This window comes from Rhyacophila brunnea, unplaced genomic scaffold (genome assembly GCF_057557595.1).
Source record: "Rhyacophila brunnea isolate RB1 unplaced genomic scaffold, BYU_Rbru_1.0 scaffold_22, whole genome shotgun sequence".
Taxonomy (NCBI): domain Eukaryota; kingdom Metazoa; phylum Arthropoda; class Insecta; order Trichoptera; family Rhyacophilidae; genus Rhyacophila; species Rhyacophila brunnea.
In genome coordinates, this window is record NW_028232882.1 from 14,693,170 (window position 1) to 14,717,156 (window position 23,987).

The window sequence follows — 23,987 nt, forward strand, 5'->3', positions numbered from 1 at the left end:
TTTTTGGTAAGATGGTGAAAAAATACATGAATATAAATAATATTATAAATGATTTAGTGCTTTGAGACTTATTTTTTGAAATTACTTCATTCCATATCAGTTAGTCGTCGATACTGTATCGAATTCTCTTGCGATTTCGTGAATTGAATAATATTCTTGAATACCTTGACACTATACGATTTTTTTTGATTACTTTATAAAAATTCTATTTCATAGAGAAATAATAATATGTTTATTTTTTTTTCTGTTACTACATAAGGATAGATTATATTATAAAATTTGATATATCAATTATAAATAAAAAAATGTTGTCACACTTGTTTTGTTGTTCAAACATAGTTTTATCCGTTCATTTCTAAATAAATATTGATACATTATTTTTTTCTTTTGTTTTATTGATGTAAACTATCAATATTATTACTTATTATTGCTTTATACACCATTGAGAACACACAAAAAAAGTTTCAAATTTTTAAAACATGTGTAGAATTAGTTATTTAAAAAAAACTAAATCGACGATTTGTTGTCAAAAAACGCTTGGGAGTTTTCGCATATGCTAGGCTAAATCAGCTGGGAGTAAAAGAGTTAAAAAAAAAAAAAAAAAATTATATAGTGCCCCGCATTTATTGTTTTCTTCCTAGGGTCCCTTAAAAATCGTTGAATCGGGGTTTCACTGTAGTATAAAACTTAAATCCATTAGAATTTCAATTATCATTTGTTTATATATTTGGGAAAAAATAGACTTACATGACGTGTGTTTAACTTAAAATAATTGATTACCTATGAGTACCTAACATAATTTTTGGAATATATATTGTGTCTGAAATGAGTGATTCAAATATTTTTATCACATAATAAAATATATATTAGGTACATAATTATCTCTATAAAGTCATATTTTCAGTCATTGTCTTAAAAAACATTTATACAATTAAGCTAAAAACCTAAGAGACCACATTACTTAAGAAATGAAAATTAAAGGTGTCAAAATAATACAATTATGCATTTCAAGCATTATTGTTGGCCTTTCCCTTGGCCAGGATAAATTAAACGCAATTAGTCTCGCTTCAAAATTCATATAAAATGTGGTCACTTAGTGGAGTTAATAGCCCATCGGTCGATACATAGATAGACATAGAATTTATTATGTACAATAGTCACTTAACATTAAATGTAAATGTAACATTAAACATTAAATTACAATAAAATTTTGTATGCACATATTATAATTAAAATAATGGAAAATTTTTGTGACAGTAAACAGTTTTAATGAGTTTAAATCGATGTTGCATATCGACAAAAACGAAATATCGTGAGACACGTAAGAAACACTCAACACAAGATAATTAAACATTTGTTCGATAAAAATTATGAAATTGCAGTTGTGATGATTTGAGATGTATCAACACTGTTTGGTAACAATCGGGGAGAATCATGGAAAAACAATATGATCAGACGAGCACTTGAAAAAATTGTAACTTTTTGTTTTGCTATCAATTTTCAGACACGCAGTTGCCTTTTGTTGAGTGTTGGCCGCCCGACTCAAAATCAAATCCATCTTATCGAGTAGCATTCTTCTCAAAATTGTTCACAATTATTGCCACGGTCACATTGCGATGGTGCAATCGGTGGCGAGTTTCACTGAATTATTTTTATATGTTAAAAGTATTGATAACAAAATATCGAAGGACAACCTCTAGACAAATGCCGTCATACAATGATACTTGAGGGGCACTAAATGCCTATAGGGACGCCCTAAAACCCGCAGGATATACGAACTCGTAAAGTTCGTCGAATGTACATGGCAACAAAGAACTAGGACGAGAAAAATGGAGCGGCAGATCGACCCCGGTCGATACAATACAGAACGAAGAAAAAACAATACAGAATGCTATACTAGCAAGACCTGAATAAGAAAAATCGAAGATCGGAAGCTCGGAAAAAAATTAAAAAAAGGTTGTCTCGGATCTAATACGGAAAGAAAAATTTCAATTCTATTCTGAGCGGAAGAATCTTTATACACAAAGAGTTTCGTTAAATGAAGAAGAACCATCAATCATACTACTGAGCGTGAGATTTGCAGTATAGACAACATACCAGAATAATTTCCTATTAGCGTGATTATAATCTATAAACACTCAACACATGTAGTGAAATCGCGTAAGAATTTTACATTATAACGATTACATAGATAGTTTTGAATTGTTTCATTGACGTTTTGGATTAACTGAGTTATAGAAATGTCAACCTCAACATTTCAACATTAAAAACTTGCGCAAACTTCGAAATTCTTCTTCAGTGATGCCATGACTCAAATCGGTCCTCAAAAAACTCCTGAAACTTTTTCTGGAAACATTAAAAATATCAAGAAATCTTATCCGCTTTTCATAAGCCCGGAACAATATTGTCACCATTAATCACCCGAAGCATGGTGTCAGTTTTCTTTTATAAACAGTCAAATCAAAAGATAAATTTGCCTAGGCCGTACGGAAGCCTCCTCAAACATCTTCAACTCTTTGATCACATCTACAAAATACAAATACACAACAAATGTTTTTCCACAATTAAATCAGCCGATTCGTATTAATGACATCTACGAAATATCCTCAGATAATAACAACACTTTAATTTTGAATGTAATATTATTTCTTTTTCAATTTGGCAATTTCCACTTGCGCTATGTCGAACACGGTAGTGATTCTAGGTTTGACCGGAGTGAAATTTTTAAAGCTATCGGTAGAATAATGAGCGGCCAATTTAGGTTTGGGCTTGCTGAGATTCTCAAGAAGATTGTTATAAATTTCTTCTTCAGACAATTTATGGACCGGCTTTCTGGCACTCGACGTATTTAAAGTTATTTTGTTCGTCTCGTAGGCGTGCGGAGATACTTTATCAGGCACAGTCGACTGAACGCTGTTCGACGTCCAGATGTGTGCTTTTGCTTGTTCTGCGGCGACACTCTTGTCAAATATGTTAAATCTATTCTTGACGGTGGTGCGGTACATCGACGCCGGTGGTGGTACGGATTCCATTCTACCACAACGATCCGATTCATCCGAACTCTGAAAATGGCCGTTAGAAAATTTATCAGATGCAAAGGATTTCCCTATCAATTTGTCTTCCACATCTGTGAGTTCGGCGCCGGGTTCGACTGTTACCTTTTTATTGTCCACTAAATCTATCACAGCCGTTTTTTGTGGTGTTTCATCCAAAAGTTCCGAATTCTGGTTCATCAAGGTCGCCATGATGCTGGACAGTGCGACATTTCTTTTTACTCTTTTTGCAATGGACACCATCTCGCTTTGACTCATCTGGACTCGGTCATCTCGACTGTCATCTTTTGGATTTGAATGGTTTCCGATGGGCGGTGAGATGGGGGGGATACTTTTAGAGCTAAACATGGCTAAACCTTCAACAGGTTGACAATCGTCTTCCTTTAATTCAGTAACGGTATCATTATCCGATAACAATACAGCTGGAGAATTAACATCAATATTATCAACCGACATTATATTATCATCTACATATTCGGGCGATACCGTTACAGTTTCATTTTCCTCGGGCACAATCCTAGATTCTGTATCATGTTCACTAGGTGTTTTTGGGAAAATCTCTGGGGAAATTGTTCTTAACAGCTTCCCATTCATACCGAAAGCCATTTCGATTGACGAATTCGTATAATCGGTTCCGAGCTAGAAAATAAAAAAACCATACATTAAAAATTAATCTAACAATAATGAACATGGATAATTAAGAATACCCTCAGAACATTCGTATTGGAAAAAAATATTTGTGCCAGTCAGTGCGCTTTACGAGTGCAACGAGAAGCAACGAGTGCAATACTGATCACGGGGTGAGGAAATTCCCATATTATGCATCAGCGGCGAAGGGTGGAGGTGGGCTGTTAAGATCCACCATAGTGCACACTAAACTTGTCAGTCATATGTATTTGTTTTCATTGAAATAAGACTACAATTTACAGATGGTGTTGGTTAGTTTTAAAAATTCAATTAAACCCTGCGAAAACCATAATAGATAAAAGTCAAAAAAAACTTTGGATATTTTATAGATAGAATAATATTTTTAATCTATTATAGTTTGGTTAGGCAGGGCTTAATGAATTTAAAAAATTGAACCTACAATATGTGTAATATGTCATTTTAACGAAAACAAATAAGTATGAATGAAAAAGTGTGCACAATTTTGTCATATCGCCGAAAATATACCACAACTATTGGTTTATTTTATTTTTATTTAGGAAAACAAACAGTTTAGATTACAAATATGTATAAAAGTAGATTAGAAAAAAAATATTGCAACCAGCAAAGTTTCCATATATAAATTATAATATAGTTAAGCCTAACAAGATAGAGAAAGTAAGAGAGTAAAAAGAACATAAAACATAGAGAAATTACATAAGATAAATGAGAAAGAATATTGAATAATTATAGATAAAAAAAACAAAAAATAACATATAAATGTGTGTTAAAAATCATTGAAGTTAACATAATATTATGAGTAATCTAAGATGGAACAAAAAAGTGAATAATAAGAATGGAAAAAACATACATTTCAAGTTCAATTAATGTCATTATACAAAATTCTCGAGATAGCGCGTTTAAACGAAACAAGTGAATTATTGAAAGGATCAACGGTGGAGAAATACATATTGTAATTTAAACAAGAGCGCCGAATAAAAGAATTTTGTGCATAATTAGAATCACTACGACTGACATGGTACAAAGATTGGCAAAGTTCGCGTAAATCTGACGAGTCAACAAAACTATTGATAATTTTCAAAAGAAAATACTGATCAGATAGCAGTGGCAACTGGTGAGTTATTTTACTGGGAGTTCACTTTTTTTTTCAAGTACATACATAATCTCGTCCCCGTAGATGTCAAGGGAGCCAGTCCACAAAATCATATTGCTGAGAAACAGGCACTCAAAGATTTTGTGTGACAAAGAAAAGTAACATTTTTTATTGAACTTTTTTGTTTTTAAAGATATAATGGTGAAACTTTCAACATAGAATATACTTTGTGGTGTTATCTTTTTATTATTTTGTACAAATAACTAAAAAAAATAGTATCTTAGAAGTTATGTGTGTTATATCTCTTGACCACTAATTATTGAAATGTACAAAAAATGTACTCAAAAGTGTTTTGTGGCTTAATCCATTGACCACTGCATCTTTGCTGATTTTAAAATGCTTTTGCGTACTTTACTCATTTTTGCCAAATTTGTGGCTTGACTCCCTTGACATCTACGGCTATATTTATACGATATTTAAATACATATTATATATTATATTATTGTTCATTTGTATGAGAAATCCATTCTTCTGTTTTTCAATTTGTAATAAATACCATCACTTTATCACTTTAACGGTCGATAGTCGCCTTGTGTATAGAATAGACCCGCAGGTCTTAATCGACCATATCACAGGACGTTTGATGTGAAGCATGTGAAGACTGGGAATATCTCTCTGAAGCAGTTACCCACAACTGAGGTCGCCGTGCACTCAAATGTACTTTGACTGAATTTACATGACTTAAAGTAAAGAGTACCCATAGGAGAGAGCATGTAGAGGCAACATTAAAAACAGAAAACAAAAACAAAAAATCAGACGATATTGTTTTTTAAATGTCCAAGAAACCACGATACAAAACAATCATTCGATGCTGGTTTGTCTAATGTGTGGTTGTTATTCAGATACCGCCCACCCTACTATGTGGTTAGTCAACGGATCGCTTATCCTTGTCTAAAATTAGCGTTGTCTAGCAATACTGACTACGTCCCGATTATACATTTGAACATGTTCTATTTTTTATATTAAATTTATGAATTTAAAGTGACGTTTTTAACATATAATAAAGTTTAGCGACTAAATATAATAGGATATTCGTCACTAGTTCGTCCTGAACTCATAGAAGAATTATAGAAGTGTTGTGCTTAAATTACTATATTTTGTGTGGTCAATCGATCGTACAAGTATACAAAATCTCCGATAACTCACGTAAACTAAAGAGTGACTTAGAAAATATTGGTTACAAAAATATGTATGGACAATAATTATGGCGAAATAGACTAAGGGTCGTATGCATGAGATTCCCAAAAACCTTATAGGCTATATACTGCACGTTTGTATGCATGAGTACAAACGTAATTAGCTGTTAAGTGACGTCACGAATGTTACATCTCATGTGTCATGGTGTTCGTATTATAAAATTTCATTCCCCGATAAATAATTCAAAATTTTGAAATTGTAAATGTGTCTGAAAGTGTCCGAACGGTACCATATAAATTTAATAATTATACATGAATAATTATTATGAACTTTAAATAATTTATCAGCTATTTTATCACATGTATTTTATAATTATTCCACTGTACGAAAGGTTGTATTGCCAGTAAACTTTTCCATTTGGTGGCAACACTGAATACATTTGGTGGCAATACTGAATATTATTATGACTAACTTCACTTCAATTATTATGAGCTGATGTCAAAACAGAATAAGAATAAATGACAGAAAATGCAAATGATTTAGACAATAATATGTAATGATCTCTGTATAATATTATCATTTATACCAATCACCGTATGACACTATTGATGTTTCCAGTGTATTTGAGAGTTGTGCCTTGTTTATTACAGTTATCTTACAATAATTAACTAGGTAGGTAGGTAACATAATATTTTGAAGAACGCAGAATGCTTCCAATTGTATATTTTAATGCCAGATACAGCAGTAGGTACATATTTTTGCGGTGGTTTGGCGGAGATATTTTATCGTAATCTTACGGAAGTCCATCTTATGTCTCCATGAGAAATATTGCAAGCGAAATAGGTACGAGGCATTTTATCAGTTACCTACTATCTAGATTATAGACTAGGGATCAAAATTATACGTATTTTGTAAACAGCACGACTAGGAACTGTTTTTAAAGTTCGCAAATGTTTTACAGAATCTACAAAACGAACAAGGGCCTCAACCAAACGTTTGTTGCAATGAATGCAAAATTAAAATGACATTTGAAAGTGACAGCTGAGGCAGCCATTTTTAATGGCGCGTGACGTCAGATCGCTTACGTTACAAACAGTGTTATAAGCTATTCGATGGAAAATCGGTTAAATAGCTTATAAAGAATTTGGGAATCTCATACATACGGCCCTAACAATAAATTGTTACAACTGAGAGATTATATAAATTGATACTCACAGTTCGCAGGGTGTAGGTGAGCATTCCTTGAAGTTGTTTCGCACTTTCTGGATCAATATTCTCCTCATCTCCAGAAAGCATCTCATCTTCTAAAAATATTGCAAGAAAAATAAGATTAGTCAATACATCACTACATACACTGACCCTACCATACTCTACAACTGGGGCTGCTTTTTCCTTTTTTATTTATAATTTATTTAAAAAAAAAATCGTATAAGTACATAATAAATCATTCAAGACATTCACAACATGAAATTTAAATTGAAAAAAGACTGGTTCTAATAAAAAAAAATATAAATAATGTTTGAACAATAAAACTTCAAAAACAAAAATTCACAGCACATCACTGAAAATGTATATGTCTCTGTGGAGCGCATTGATTAGTCTCGCACCCCTTTTCTAAAAAAATGTGTCAAATTACATGAGAAATCTTGAAAAAATAGTCGCATGTCAGATAGATGAAATAAAAATAAATAAAATATTTTTGTTATTACAGAATGGTTTATGGTAAATTTATCATAGGTATATCTCTATATATATAAAAATCTCGTGTCACGATGTTTGTGGTCGCACTCCTCCGAAATGGCTCGACCGATTTTTATGAATTTTTTTACGTATATTTGTTAGGTATGAGAATAGGTCAACAAGTATATTTCATACCGCTAGGTGATTAGGGTATCTCTATCCAGAAAAAATTTTCTTTTATTTTTTTGACAATTTTTTTTTTTTATTATTGGGCATCAAAAAATACTTATAACCCCAAATTTTCACCCTCCTACCCCCACCCTCCCATTTTTTAATCGCGATTTTATTATTTTTGTAGGAACAAATTTAACCGTCGTTCGTATTTCAAACAGAACGATATTATTTATGTTGTTGAATGACAGATGGCGCTACGTCCGAGAAGAATTCAAGAGAAGCGTCGCGTCATTTTGACATTTCATTTGGCATATCACAACGCAGTGCGTGTAAAATTTTGTACGATTTATTTTAATTTATCTATTTTTGTGTGCGTGCATTACAGTGCACAATGCCAGCAAGACGCAAGGGGGGCCATTTGGGCCGTCGAACGAATAAAGCAACAAACATGAGAAATAGTAGAGCAGAAAGAACAGACGAACAAATCCAACAAGATAACAAAAAACGTGCGTGTGAGCATGTCACAATTGCGTGCATCTCAATCACAAGAGGCACGAGCTGAACGAAATCAACAACGACAATTGGAACGGAGCCAAGCGCGCCGGTTCGTAGTTAACACACGGAGAGCAAATGACTGACAACAGTACATCGAGCATTTACATCCGCTTCGTTCCTTCGTCTGGCATTCGAGTACGAGTCAGATATTGAATATTCCGCTCATCCGAAAGTGCTGATTGGTGCTATGGACAAAGAATGTCCCCATTGTCATGCGCTCAAATTCAAACATGAGTCAGCCGGGATGTGTTGCGCATCAAGAAAAGTGCAACTACCAGAAATTGAGATACCACCAGAACCATGGAACGGCTTGCTCATCGGCACGGTTCCAGATTCAAACCTGTTCCTGAAGTTCATTCGCACATTCAATTCATGCTTCCAAATGACTTCGTTCGGAGCAACAAATATAGTTTACAATACTGCGGCAAATGGTCAACAATTCCATTCTACGTTCAAAATCAAAGGCCAAGTATACCACAAAGTAGGTTCATTGCTGCCAATGCCAAACGAACCACATGAATTTTTACAAATCTACTTCATGGGCGGTGAGGACATCAATCGTGGGGATGCATGTTGCGGCTACAATAACCTCAATTCGCCAAATGCCAGGTGCATCGTCGGCGAACTGGACGCCCTATTGAATGAGCACAATGAATTATTGAAATTCTTCAAAGCACACATGCACAAATTGCAAAGTGACAATCACGCTATTGTCATCAATCCTGATAAAACACCAGCTGGAGAGCACGTGCGTCGATTCAATGCGCCTGTTGTTGACGACATTGATGGAATCATGGTTGGCGACCGCACATCGACGCGAGAAATTGTGATTCGAAGAAGGAACAATAATCTGGAGTTCATCGCTGACACACAGCGTTCATACGACGCTCTCCAATATCCGCTAATTTTCTGGAAGGGACAAGACGGATATTGCATAAACATTAAACAACGAGATCCCGCCACAGGTAATTCATTCATTATGAACATCATTACTCATTTTGAATTGAGAAAATGAATGGTTGGTGTTTTTTGTTTTTATCGGCGGTCATCGTCTACAGCGCTCCATTCCTCTTTCTGTCATAGATCCCATCCCCACACACTTAGGATACATTCGTTATTTTTTATTTAACAACCAAAATATTCACTAGAAATAATTTATATGGCAGAACAACGTTTGCCGGGTCAGCTAGTAATATTATATAATTTATGTACTTCATATGATACATATTTTTTGACAATGTATGTTAATGAGATATTTGTTGTTTGTCTTATGTCAATTTATTCATTCGTGGTAAGACTTTTCAAAGATAATTGAAGACGCGGTGCGGTTTATAAGAGAAACCTGCGCAGCGATTTCGGCGGCGCGTTCAACTCAAACGTATTGTAGCGGCAGAATAATAACTATCAAATTCATCCATTGTTTAAGATATCAAGTTACTCTACAATTATACATTCCCACCGAATTTAATACTTTATACCATTAAGTGTATGAGCTGAATAAACATTTCTCATAGTATTTGCTTACGACTATAATAATAAATAATATTTCTTTTCGCTATTCAATTTAAAACGCTGATTTTATATTTAGTTTAATATGATTATGTAACAGAATTTAATGTTAATGTACTAACTTTTATTGTATAAATAACGAAGAACAATTTATCTCAATGTCACTCGAATCAGAGTACTTAGCTAGTAACTATCATGTATAATATACTAATTGTACCGATACGCTGCTAATAAATCTCACCCCGCTACATCGTAGACTTCGGCATTATCATCATCCTCAACTTACACATCGAACACCACACACCCGAGTGACCCCAACGGTATAAACAAAAAAAAACTTTCTCTACGAACATTTTCACACGGTTATACGTTTGAGTTGCACGCGCCGCTCAACGCTTCGCCGACTTCACCCACGTAAGTGTAAACCAGTAACAGTATATCGATAAAAAATATTATTTAAATTGTTGCATAATCTATTCAAACACCGAAACAACATTCGAGTATCGCCAGATAAAGTAATTATTAATATTCTCTCTATTTTGTACATACTTCAATCCATTTATCCAACAGTATATCAGGAAAATATATTACCGTAGCTAAGGGGTACAGAAGGTGTCGGTACCCGTTCGAATGGCATAAGATCAATGGAGTCAGGATCGCAGACGTCTAATAAGTCCTCCCAGTCCTCGGCCACATTGCTGTTCATCGTGGTATTCATCATGATGGATTATTTCCACACTCCTGGTGATGAAAAATATATTTACATCATTGATAAAAAAAAGGTCAAACACTGAATACATGGCATAATATTCGGAATTATTCAAAACAATTGGAGAATGTTCAAGAGATAGGTGACACATAGGATAATGGCCCCATACTGGAAGGAGGTAATGGAGTACAGGTAACCCCCCCCCCCTTCATCGTGATCCCGGCGAGTGCAAATTTATTATGATGCAATCGGTTTTTATTATTTTTTTTATTTTGACACGCCACATGCCATTAATCGTCGTTATGAGTGGAATAACCTGCGTACAATCAATCATCAGGCGGTCCGCATGGTCTACTATGCAAGACGCCGTCCTTTTATCCGGGAGCTCCGGGTTCGATTCCAGTGAGGTCACTATATTTTTATGTGATTTTTCTCAAACTCTGGGTGTTTACGATTGTTTCATTTCTATTACTACACTGCTGTTTCACCACACTACTGTCATTGGGCCTCATGGCCTGTTGTACTGTTAAAAATAATATTATATACATACATATAAGCATATATTATATGAGGTGTCTATTTCCAATACCCGCCAAATCCATACGCAAGCAATTTTGGCAAACGGACATTTTCTGTCTAAGGAAATTAAATGCTTAAATTAAACAAATAAAAATACACGTATTATGTTAAAAAGTATGAATCTTTGTGGTTTAACAAGAAATTGCCGAAACATTTTTGTTTTACGGTATAAAAAATGCAAAACCCGTTTGGAGGTGGCGGAGCTTGATTGTAATCACATGATTTGGCAGAGTTAGTAAGTAATCACTGTTGGATTTGGCGTCATTCGATGGTTACAACTTAACATTTTTTCAGCACGATACAGGGTTACCAACAATAATTAGTACAAATGCAAGTTTGAGTTATAAATATTTTTATTGAATAAAAATGATTACATAATATTATAATGACATAAAATAATAAAAGTTATAGACCAGGGGTTCTCAACTGGAAACAAGGAAATTGTTACCGCCTTTTCGAAAATGTATACAAAATAACGGTTAATAAAAGTTTTCACAAAAATTTATGTTTAATAAACAATATAGCTAATTAGATTCTTTATCATCATTTTTCATTGCGCACACAAATATGTCCACTGACACACTTGCGGCTGCGGGCACAATATAGGAAATCTCTGCTATAGACAATACTAGCATGCAGGTAGAATATTAAGTGATATTAATTTATAGGTAGGTACATATTATTTTTAAATCGTACATATTTGCGCATTCTTACAAAAAAGGTAAATGGCGACCATTGTCATTTTATTTGTTGACGTTACATTTTAAAATTATTGTTTCAGAATTTATATTAATATAATATTGTCGATCGTTGGGGTTTTAGCTGCGCGGAATTACAGCAAGCGATGAAAATTTACAATGAAATCTTCAGGCTACACGTAGGAAATTTATGAAGTCATCGATCTGACAGAAAGTGCTGACAAATAATTACCACCAATGGTCTAGTACGTTATGATTACTATTATTACATAATTTGTTATCATTGCAATAACTAATAACAGACTTGAAATATCGACTTTTATTTATTTTTAGCACAATAACAAAAATCCAACGATCGACAACATATTAATGGAGATTCTGAAACAATAATTTTAAAAAGTAATATCAAAAAATATAATGACAATGGTCGCCACTTCCACTTTTGTAAGAAGGCGCAAATATAATCAGACATTTTATATACATACTTAAGTAATTAACTAAAATGTAAACTTCTTTACATATTTACGTTCACATTGGTTGGTTTGCAAATGTCAAAATTACAATAGGTACTAACATTATTCTGAGAATTTCCAAGGGACTGTCTTCTATTAAGGCGAATTCTTCACTGAGCCTTTTTTAAAGAGGCACCTAGCGGAAAAATACGAAGCTTGCAATTTGAGACATTTTTTTGATAATTTACAATTTCAACTGTATTAATGAATAAATATGTATCTGAAAACATTAAAAATAAAAATATTTTTTATTTTAAGTCAAAGACAAACTTACAATTGTAAAAAATGTAATAAAATGTGAATTTGTTCTATCGGTCCGCACCCTATTATTACATATATTTTATGGTCATATTTATTATTAAAATTTAGTTCATTAAGTTTTCTAAGCATCACCTAAGCGATTTTTGACTAATTCATAGTTTTAATATTTTTAATATCTATTTTAAAAAACATCGATTTTTATAAAAAATATAAATGTGTATAACTTGAAATCCTTTTTATTTATATCAAATCAATTATTTTTATAAATATAAATAAAATATTTATATTAATATAAATAAAAAGGATTTCAAGTTATACACATTTATATTTTTTATAAAAATTGATGTTTTTTAAAATAGATATAAAAAATATTAAAACTATGAATTTGTCAAAAATCGCTTAGGTGATGCTTAGAAAACTTAATAAACTAAATTTTAATAATAAATATGACCATAAAATATATGTAATAATAGGGTGCGGACCGATAGAACAAATTCACATTTTATTACATTTTTTACAATTGTAAGTTTGTCTTTAACTTAAAATAAAAAATATTTTTATTTTTAATGTTTTCAGATACATATGTATTCATTAATACAGTTGAAAGTGTAAATTATCAAAAAAATGTCTCAAATTGCAAGCTTCGTATTTTTCCGCTAGGTGCCTCTTTAAAAAAGGCTCAGTGAAGAATTCGCCTTAAGTATAAACATATCTATGTAATATATAAAAATGAATGTTTGTCTATGTGTGTCCGTATGCGTTCCTATACCATTCATCCGATTGCGATGAAACTTTGGTGAATTGTCGTGTGCACACCCGCGGAGGTTTCTGAATTAGAAAAACCATCTTCTTCTTCATTCTACATTCTTTTATTCGTATGGTTCCTATACCATTCATCCGATTGCGATATAATTTTCGTCAGTTGTTGTGCACACACCCGCGAAGGTTTCTGAATTGGTACAACCATCTTCTTCTTCTTTTATTTGTAAGGTTCCTATACCATTCATCCAATTGCAATGAAACTTTGGTGAGTTGTTGTGCGCACACCCGCAAAGGTTTCTGAATTAGTACAACCATCTTATATTCAATCTATTCATATACGTTCCTATAACATTCATCCGATTGTAATGAAACTTTGGTCAGTTGTTGTATGCACGCCCGTGAAGGTTTCTGAATTAGTACAACAACTATCTTCTTCTATTCGAATGCCCTCCTATACCAAATTTGGAAAATCCATGCTTCTCACATGGACAACTGTATGTGGCCTGCTCACTCGTTGAAAAACTTTCTGATTTATTCGTGCACGCACCAGACGGACAAAAAATATTGTGTATCCAAAAGCACTTCAATAAACAGAATTAAAACACAAACACTTTCTTTGAGTGGCATTGCACTGGGTAGTATTATAATAAAAGTAGACTTACCCATTATTTTATTTTATCAGGTGTCGAATTGCAAAACCTTTTGATCAATGTGGTTTAAAAATGCTGAACATCAATATTATTCTGACACTATTAAGTACATCATGTTATATTTTATTTTATTTACACCAATTCTATTTCAACTCAAAAAATATCGCACGATTCCTTTTGTTTTGAAAATTATCATGTAGAATTGTCATTGCGATTTTGTGTTTGTAGTGCCATCTATTTGGATGACTGAGCACAGGGGATCATATTTTTATGGAAGATACTTCCCCCTGGTTTTACCTAAATATGAGTTTGCTCCGGCCAGTAACTTTTATTGAACATTTCATAATAATATGTCAAAATGACATTGTTTATTTGTTGCATAGCAACTGGGAAATAACATTATTTTCATCACCTATGTTGTTAAAGCCTCAATTACATTGAGCTTCTTTACGAGCTGTTTATTGGCGAATTTACAATCTGCCTGTAAAGTCGCCCAGTGTAATCATCGAATAAGCTAATAAGCAGGTTGTAAGCACTCTACCGAGAAAAGTTGAAAGCCGGTCAACTTTACACGCCGGTGTGTGGGCCTACTGCGTCTGCGCAGTAGAGCGCAGTACCAACCTCCCGGTAAAAAAACTGGCTTGTGGCTTCTCAGCGAATGGAAAGTTTTGTGTGTAATCATCAAATCGCAGTAGCTGAATCGCCCGCTTTTAAATTCGCCAATAAACAGCTCGTAAAGAAGCTCAATGTAATTGAGGCTTAAGGCTCGATGACATTGAGCTACTTTACACGCTGCTTGTTGGCGAATATATAATCTGCTCGTAAAGTCGCCCAGTGTCATCATCGAACAAGCTTACAAGCAGATTGTAAACAATCTACTGAGAAAAGTTGAAAGCCGGGCTATTTTACACGCTACACGCTGGCGTGTGGGCCTACTGCGTCTGCGCAGTAGAGCGAGTGGCGACTGACCGGTAAAATAAATGAACTATGTCCTGTCAAAATAGTCGCTAGCTTGTGGCTTCTGAGGGAGTGGAAAGTTTTGTGTGTCATCATCACAATCGCACTAGCTGACTCGTCCGCTTTTAAATTCGCCAACAAACAGCTTGTAAAGTAGCTCAATGTCATCGACGCATAAAGGGAACCAAAATAATATGCAACATCTTTGATCATACTACTTTTATTTTATGTATTACGTTTATTTTGTTGGAGAAGGAGGCTAGGGCCGGCCGCCCTAGATTGTTGAGCCACCGACGATAATATTAAGAAGTATTATCATACAATTACCGGACCCCATTTTAATCATATTTATGACACGAGTAATAATAGTATTGCGAATTTTAGGTATGTTATGATGCAATCGACGTAGAAAAGGACTATGGAGAACATAATAATAATAATTATAATACAGAATACACCATAATGAAATTACAAGTAAACTAAAATTTACCTGCGAAGCGATAATTTTTCCACTTCATTCAAATTTAGGAAGTTAGCAAATTTGCTGACTAGGTAGGTACTATTTTTATGACAGCAATATGCACAATTGTAATAACTGAAAATTCATCAAATATAGATACTCTAAGTAAATTTTGATACACTATGAACAAACTGTCGCTCATTTAATAAATACTGAGTTTCAAAACTATTTAACAGTTCTACAGAAAGAAATTCAACGTTAAAGACTCACGCATGACAAAGTTGACAACCAACCACAAACACTGTCAGTGTTGCCAAGTCAAAATTTAAAATTTCAGTAAATTTTGAAGAAAAATTCAGTAGATTTCATAAAATATCAGTAGATTTTGAAAAATGTGGTAATTAGATATGATTTAAAACTAATAAGAATAACAATAACTAATAATATTAATTTATTGTAAACAATGATGATATTAATGGGTAAAATGGCGCTCTTGGGTAGAGTTACAATGCTTTTTATGTCAATTTAGAAGTGTATAACATCAAAAAAGGTCATGCGTAAATCATTTCAAGTTTATTATTAAAAGAATCATCAGTTAATTTACAATTATGGAGAAACACAAATATCAGTAGATTTCTTGAATTTCGAAAAAAAATCAAAAATTCAGTATACATTGGCAAAAAATATCAGTTGATCACTGAAATTTCAGTAGACATGGCAACACTGAACACTGTTGAAATCCATAGACAAATAAATAATAACCAAAGAAATCTCTTTTAATATCCATAGACAATAGAAAATTAGGAATAGCTCCACAAATAAAATAGGTAGGTACCTATTATTATATCAAATTGAAACAATCTGGTGACAAGTGACATTAATAAAGAATGACAAGAATCTTTTTTTTTCACCATTAAGCAATCACATTATTATCTACAATCTTATTATGACCAATTTTAAAATAATTGACAGGTATTTTTCTTTTCACAAAGATTGTCCACCGTCCAATTGAATCTCTTTGGTTTTTCATTACTATTTTATCTAAACTATTTCATGAAATCTCGTTATTTATCTATTGTGCATTTTTATTGACACCGAGAAAAATCCAATGACCACAGAGTTTTCGCGCCAAACATAGACATTATAATAGGCAGAGTCTATTGGTATAATCATAATCCGTTGTTACTTTACAAGCGCATGAAGTATTGTTAAAATTGATAAACTCCACAAAATATTAACATCGTTCAGTTGCCATACCGATTTTCTTACGGCGGTCATTTTTATGGACATTGTGATTTGATTACTTGCTCAAGTGAAATTATAAAGAGTTTAACACAGTTTAACATGATTTTTTTTAACTGAATAATAATTCCAGTGTCATATTATTACCTGCTTATCTACTCATGATGACGGATTGTCTTTTTAGACACCCTGCGAATTGGCAAATAATACCTACCTTCCAAAGAGATTGGACTCCCTACCGGTACCTATATAATGTCATATCAGTAGAGTAATTTCTTTGCAGATGAACCTGTAATGCAAAACCACTTACAGATAATTATTTCATATGTGGATCATTGGTACTTTTTTCCTTCAATTTCATACATTTTTTCAACATCTTCGATTTTTGTTGTATAGGGTATAGTAATAAATTTAATAATAAAAAATTGTTAAATAATAATTTACATGTTTATAACTCTATAATATTATATTGTTATCTATGGTGGATATGTTATGGAGGGAAGTTTAAAACGACATTGTTGCGTTTAGTCAAAGACTGCGTTTAGTTAATTTTGTTGAGGTTTTGAAAGGATCATTTCTACGGGGTATTTGGGCATGGGGGGGGGGCTATTTGTATTTATTTTGTCGATATTGTGCCTGCGGAAAACTGATATCATTTTAAATAAGTAATATAAAATGAATAAATATTATTATACAGTGGGTTTTCCAATTTTTCAATTATAATCACCCTAACAAAACCAAACCAACAAAAACAAGGAAATTAACTCATTAGTGGCACAGGTGTCCATATGGACACATCAATTTTGTTGATGGTGTGACATGAATTTTTATTTGTTTCAAAAATTGTTTATTTACATTTTTTATGTATCTGTAATATAACAGAGAATGAATAGTGAAAATAAAATTTTCATAACGTTTTTAAGTTTTGAGATAATAGCCGTGTCCATATGGACACGCGTGACACTTATGTTATCATTTTTTTTTTGATTGTATGGTTTATTAGTAGAATTACTATAAAGTATGATAGTTTTCAATACACATTACACACAAGCTAATATTGCATTTTCTTCACTGCATTCGGATGTTTCTTTTTCTTTCAAAAAATCAGTCACAGCGTCGATTTTTTCTATTTTTTTTGAATAAAATAATTTAACCCATTAAATCGTATATATGCTAGAACCATTGATTTTGATGTAGGGTGAAGTAAGGTTATTTGGTGATAATTTTTAAAAAAGCTCCATTTACAATCTTATTTTTTTGTATAGAAAAATAAAAGACGTCGAAATATCAGGACAATATATAATTAAATCCTTACAAGAAATACATATTACACAAAAGCCAGGGAAATACACGATTTTTTATAGTTTAAGTACTTAATAACGGTATAAGTAATTTAGTGATGGCATAAGTAATTTGGTGGTGGTGGGTATTTAATTTGGTGATATTGTATGATTTTGAGTTTTTTTGAAGATTTAACTACCTATCTACCTATTTATAATGCAGCATAATAATTTGCACAAAATCGCACATGAATACGTTGTCAATGGCACCAGTTTGACATTTTTCCTTTCGCTCCATGTTTTCTTAGTATCGTGAGAATTTGTTTTCTCAGATATTCCACAAATCTATTCGTTGTCATTTTGTTGTGATTGGTTTTTTGGAGTCGCTTGCGGAGGAAGTGAAGAAACTCGAGGGCATCCACGTTGTTTTACCACAACTACTCGTTCTTCTGCAGCTACGTCTGGTTGTTCCTCTCCAACTGGAGTTAGGCATTTTTCCGAAGAATATCTTTTCTTTTTCACAGGCACACGCACTGATAAACTATATCTGGCTTAAAATTTACTCCACCACCACTTACTGGCTGAATCACTTTCTGATTTTAACATAGCATCGCGACCCACAGACTTGTCAATTTTATGAGCCATCTCCCTTATCTCCAAAACGGTCAATCCGAAGTACAACACCTGCATATTATTTATATATGTGAGCAATTTTTGCTCATTTTCTACTGTCAATGGAAAAGGCCTTCCTATTTTTGAAAAATTCTTCGTTGAATTTCTATCTTCTCCCTCGTTCTTAGAAATATTTTTTTTAAAGACGACCATGGAATACCCATGGCTTCTGCCGCTTTATATGATGTAAATTTTTGATCCCTCACCAGGTCTGCCGCTTTTTGTATATCAACATATGAATACGTTCTGTAACATTTGTCGTCACCTTCACTTCTCTTTCCTCATTTAGGTGCAAACAAAAAATGTGGTAGGTAATTTGGTCAGCGCTCGAAATGGAAAAATTTACGAACCGGAACACTCGACAAATTGTCTGAAGATATTTACATAGTTATGAAATCGTATGTGTATTTTATAAAAAAAGGGTGTCAGATTTTCTATTATATGGCCTATCTAGCTCAGACGATCAACATATTTTTTCCACGAGACGGAGCGATAGTTTTACAAATTTCACGAGCCGGAACGGCGCTCCGGTGCGTTCCGTTCCATTTCGTCCCCTGGGTGATAGTCTATATAACCTGGAATTATTTTTTAAAACATAATTAAGCACCCGTATGACAATATAAAATAATTTGTTGTATTTTTTTTACTGGTTTATTCATTTTTAAAAACACCTATTAGTGGCCTAAAAATGAACTGTCGAAAAATGACAAATCTCCTAAAATTTCTATGATATTTGTAAGCCTGTAAAGTTTAAATTCACTAAATAATAATAAAACCGTATTAATGGATAAACATAATAGGCCATGCACCATGAAAAACCATTATAAAAACATAAATAGTATGAATATTACCTTGATTCAGCTTAAATGTTGAAAAAAGAGAGATTTTATTTGAAAAATGTGTCAATTCTCCGAAAAGCGTTCTATAGAAACACGTGTACGTCAACTTAAAACTGATAACTGATAACACTTTGAAAATAATTTTTCCAAGTCAATGAATAGTATAGACATCTATGACTTATTCTTGAAAGTTTTTGGACGGCAGGTTATTTGAATACACGTAATAATACAAACTATCACCAAATTACCTGTATCGCCACATTACCTTACCTTACCCTACATAGTTTTGAATATTCATCCTATCAAGATCCATCAGCGTTCTTATTTTCCACATTTTTCCCGAATATTTTGTACAGCTAGGTGTAATTGCGTGTAGAATCTCCAGTTGCAGTATAAAATATCAGATTGGTCTATCTATATTCTTGCATTCCTAGATTTCACTTGTGTATCTGCTTTTAATGGTCTATGATTTAGATTATCGATTGTTCCACCACCATCCTCATCTGTTAAAACCACAGGATCTGGTCGGTGGTGAGATAAATAATAATATTATATTCGTCGACATTATCATCATCACTAGCTTCATAAAGTGCATTAAATGCATTATTTACCAGCATTTCTCTTTCTTCAATCTTAGACATATCCCAGAAATTAAATAATTTGACAAAATGAGAATAATAAATTTTATAAAAAATATAGTGATAACACTGATAACAAATCATAATTTAAATTTGTAGTGTTAAGTGGCACGCGTGTCCATATGGACACGCATTAATTCATTATGCAATAACACCACATAAACAAAAATAATTCCATGTCTTAATTACATATCATGAAACTGAACACGTTTATAATGCATTCAATGACAGAAATAATATTCTTTGAAACAATATAATCAGAAAACCATGGTTACCTTTAACATAAGTCCATCATTTTTTGATTATAAAATCAATGGCCACTTTGACACTTGATATTAATTTTATTATGTCAGCTAGATCATTCAAATGACAAACAATTGAAGCAGTGTACTTATTTCAACTGACTAGCGTTTATAAACCAAATTATTATTTTAAAATAACAATTAGGCAAAGTAAACTGTACTACAATAATTGCGTGTCCATATGGACACGGGTGACACTAACGTGAGCAATTGGGTCTGGCACTTTATATAATATAAAATGTTCTATCATGCGTGAGATTGGTAATATGATGTGATACGCCTGAGGTGTGGTGACGTGACGAGACCTTACGTGAATTCCCTTGAGCTGACAACACGTGACATCATTCTGTTTTTGGCCTGATGCACATGCATATTGCATACACACACAATTAGTAACTTATTTATAACTATGTATCCCTTTCATGACGCTTCAGATACTACTAGTACTAGGTCAATACGATGGTTGAAAATATATAACTACCTAGTACCTATATTATCAAAACAACCTAATAAATAAATCCGCACTAAGGTGGTACCTACTAAGTACTATCTTCATGGCACCTACAAGGGGGGGGAGGCTGACAGGGTTCCAGCCTGGGGGCCCGAGCTTAGGAGGAGCCCGGCGTAGCGGGTCGACCAGTTAAGCGGGATAAACAAACAATAAATTCGCTCTTATCAGTATATTGTCTACCATAAAAATGAGTCGCGGTCAGTGGTACATAATATTATGATGTCTAGTACAGACAAGTTAATAATTCAAGTGGATTTATTTATAAAAAAAAATGCAGAAAATCGCTAAAAAATACACAGAATACCATTAATTTTAAGTCGTGGAACCCAGGGATTCCACGGAATATCATTTCGGGATTTGGTGAACACTACTGTAGAACATCATACTGCCCTTAACCTTATTATTGGGTAGGGGGGCCGCCAGTCATCTCGACCTGGTGCCCCGCTTCAGGATGTGGGGGTCATGACTGTTTTACTATTATGTTAAATGCTCGTAATGAAAATATAGTTTTCAATGAAAACTCTAAAGTCTAAACTAAACGATTAGTAAGTCTTTGGATTGATTGACATCGTAAACTGAAGAAGTAGGTAGGTACCATATATTTTTAAAATAAGTATTTGATTCGGTTCCGCTTTGAGAAGTGAAATGTTTGAGAAGCACTGTTTGCTAGACCGGTTGTTGGTTATTATTGTCGTTATTAGTGAAGCAACAGTGAACACCGAGCAGTGAGCACTGCCTACGAATGCTGGTAGAATAGTTAACTAGCATTACTACCTAGTTAGTAGTTATTGATGATAATCTGGGAATACCCACTAGCCACACTAGCGACTAGTTACTTAGGTACTAACTCATTTAATTATATTATAATCTAAGATCCTAGCATAGTGGTCCCTAATCTTTCTTTTTTTTTAACCGATGCGCACATCAAATAATGCGTGCATATCTCATCGGGTATGCGCACCTGTGACTGGTGTTGACAACGTTTACAACGTTTACAACTGATGGTTGACAGTGACAAAGTCCATTTAGATCGGTTTTACGTTATTGTTTGCAATAATTGATTAAACACCGTCAGTGAATAAAATATACCTATCACAATACTTAGGTGGGTACCTATTATCAGTGATAATATTTTTCATTTACGTTTTCAAAGATTACTTACCTATGTATAGGTATTTCTTTGGGCCTCCACAGAGTGGAGGGTTGTATTGACAGATTTTGTTTTTATGAGAAATGGATGTCAGCCACTTGCTCAACCTATTAGGTCCATATTCTGACTCATACACAAATTGAAAAACAATATGTGTACTTGTCAGACCCAGGGGCCTTATGTTAGAACTTGCGAGTTGAAATCGCCCGGTCGACATGACGTCATATGACATCATTGTGACGTACTACCGGAGTGATTAACGCTAGTCAAATACTGGCTTATTCATTGTCCCCATACACAAATAGGTGTTTCATCATAATAATATCTATGGTGAGCAGTGTGTGTTGGGCGGCTTGCCTCGAGCGTGTATTGGCTTACGTCACAATTACGTCATGTCGTCGGGTGACACACGAGTCGATAGTTAGGAAATCGCAGGCCAGCACCGCGATTTCCTAACTATCGAATCGTGTGGCACCAGACGACATGACGTAATTGTGACGTCAGCCAATACACGCTCGAGGCATGCCGCCCGCGCGCAGTGCTCACCGTAGATATTATTATGATGAAACACCTATATGTGTATGGTGACAATGAATAGCGCCGCTGTTTGAGTAGCGTTATTTTCTCGAGTGCTATTATCACTCCGGTAGTACGTCACAATGATTTCATATGACGTCATGTCGACCGGTAAGCTTGCACTCGCAAGTTCTAACATAGGGCCGCAGGATTCGAACCTGAGACCCACGACGCAATAGGCCAGCCGCGCAGCCATCGTGGGTGTGTATAGGTATTAGGTAAGCAAAATGTAAGGCACCTACGTTTATATAAATACGAATCATTGCCAATTGTCACAAAAATATGCCAGATAATAATAAGCTAGATGGCAGAAAAAATACTAGATTTTCTCAAGTGTTTAGAAGAAGACGTACTTATTTCAAAAAATATATCATAATTATTACCATTGTTTTTACAAGAACAAGGATTGAAGAAGAATTTCCCATTTTACAACAGCTAAAAAAATAAATCCTACAATTAAAAATTTAATTCAGGTAAGAAAACTTTTATGTAACATTTATTCTATATAATCGATTTAAGCTACGCAATACTAGCCCATTGATTTTTGACACTCAGAAAAAAATATACAGTCTCTTGAGCAGTGGCGTCACCAGGGCCGTGCGAGTGGGGCAGCCGCCCCGGGCGTAACTCGAGTAGGGGCGCAGAAGTGGAGTTTCGTTAAAAATGTGCCATATTAAAAAGTGAACGGAAAATTTCATCCTTATATGACCAGATTATGGGGGACAGGAACCTTCTCATGATTATAATAAAAAGTAATGGTTTATCGTAAAAAAACAGTTAATAGTAAATTCACTGTATTTCCTTCATGATCAATTATAAACTTTTATACTAACATCAAAAAAATGAGGAATTGATTACTCATATATTTAAAAAAATACTTTTAATTGTTTAATTCTGAATAGTAACCATATACATCGTACTCAGTACCTATATATGGGTTGGTAGTAAATATGCATAGGTACCTACCTACAAGTTTTGTACTAGAAGTCTGTATTCTATAAACTGGCGTACACGTCACACGGAAAGCATTGTGCCATCGCGTTCAACTGTTCAAGTTTTCAATGGGAGGGAACAAGATGGATGGTGAAGCGGGGGGAGGGATACCGGCACGCCAGCTTATAGAAGACAGACTTCTACGTAAGCAGCGTATCTTTCGTTATTACCCGGTCGCTAAAATACCTTGCTACGCCCCTGCTCCTGAGGTTTTCAGGGGATTTTGTCTGTCATTTTTTAAAGGGGCACCACGGCTCCTGCATGATAAC

At 33.8% G+C, this 23,987-nt stretch overlaps 1 protein-coding gene across 1 annotated transcript; it reads right to left on the bottom strand.

Moving 5' to 3' along the window:
• Positions 1 to 1,256: 1,256 nt before the first annotated feature.
• Positions 1,257 to 15,832, bottom strand: LOC147070078 (uncharacterized). The gene is made up of 4 exons (XM_085949798.1): positions 15,546 to 15,832; positions 10,519 to 10,668; positions 7,225 to 7,313; positions 1,257 to 3,692 (listed from the first exon to the last, which is right to left on the bottom strand). Exons 2-4 carry the CDS (start codon positions 10,646 to 10,648, stop codon positions 2,643 to 2,645), a joined length of 1,269 nt encoding a protein of 422 aa, XP_085805924.1. The 5' UTR covers positions 10,649 to 10,668; positions 15,546 to 15,832; the 3' UTR covers positions 1,257 to 2,642.
• Positions 15,833 to 23,987: the final 8,155 nt, after the last annotated feature.

Excerpts from the sequence above, each read along its gene's own strand:
- LOC147070078 (XM_085949798.1), bottom strand. The coding sequence starts at position 10,648 with ATGATGAATACCACGATGAACAGCAATGTGGCCGAGGACTGGGAGGAC. Across the intron at positions 7,314-10,518 it reads TTCTGTACCCCTTAGCTACG|AAGATGAGATGCTTTCTGGA; the intron begins GTAATATATTTT and ends CAATATTTTTAG. Across the intron at positions 3,693-7,224 it reads TCACCTACACCCTGCGAACT|CTCGGAACCGATTATACGAA; the intron begins GTGAGTATCAAT and ends TTTATTTTCTAG.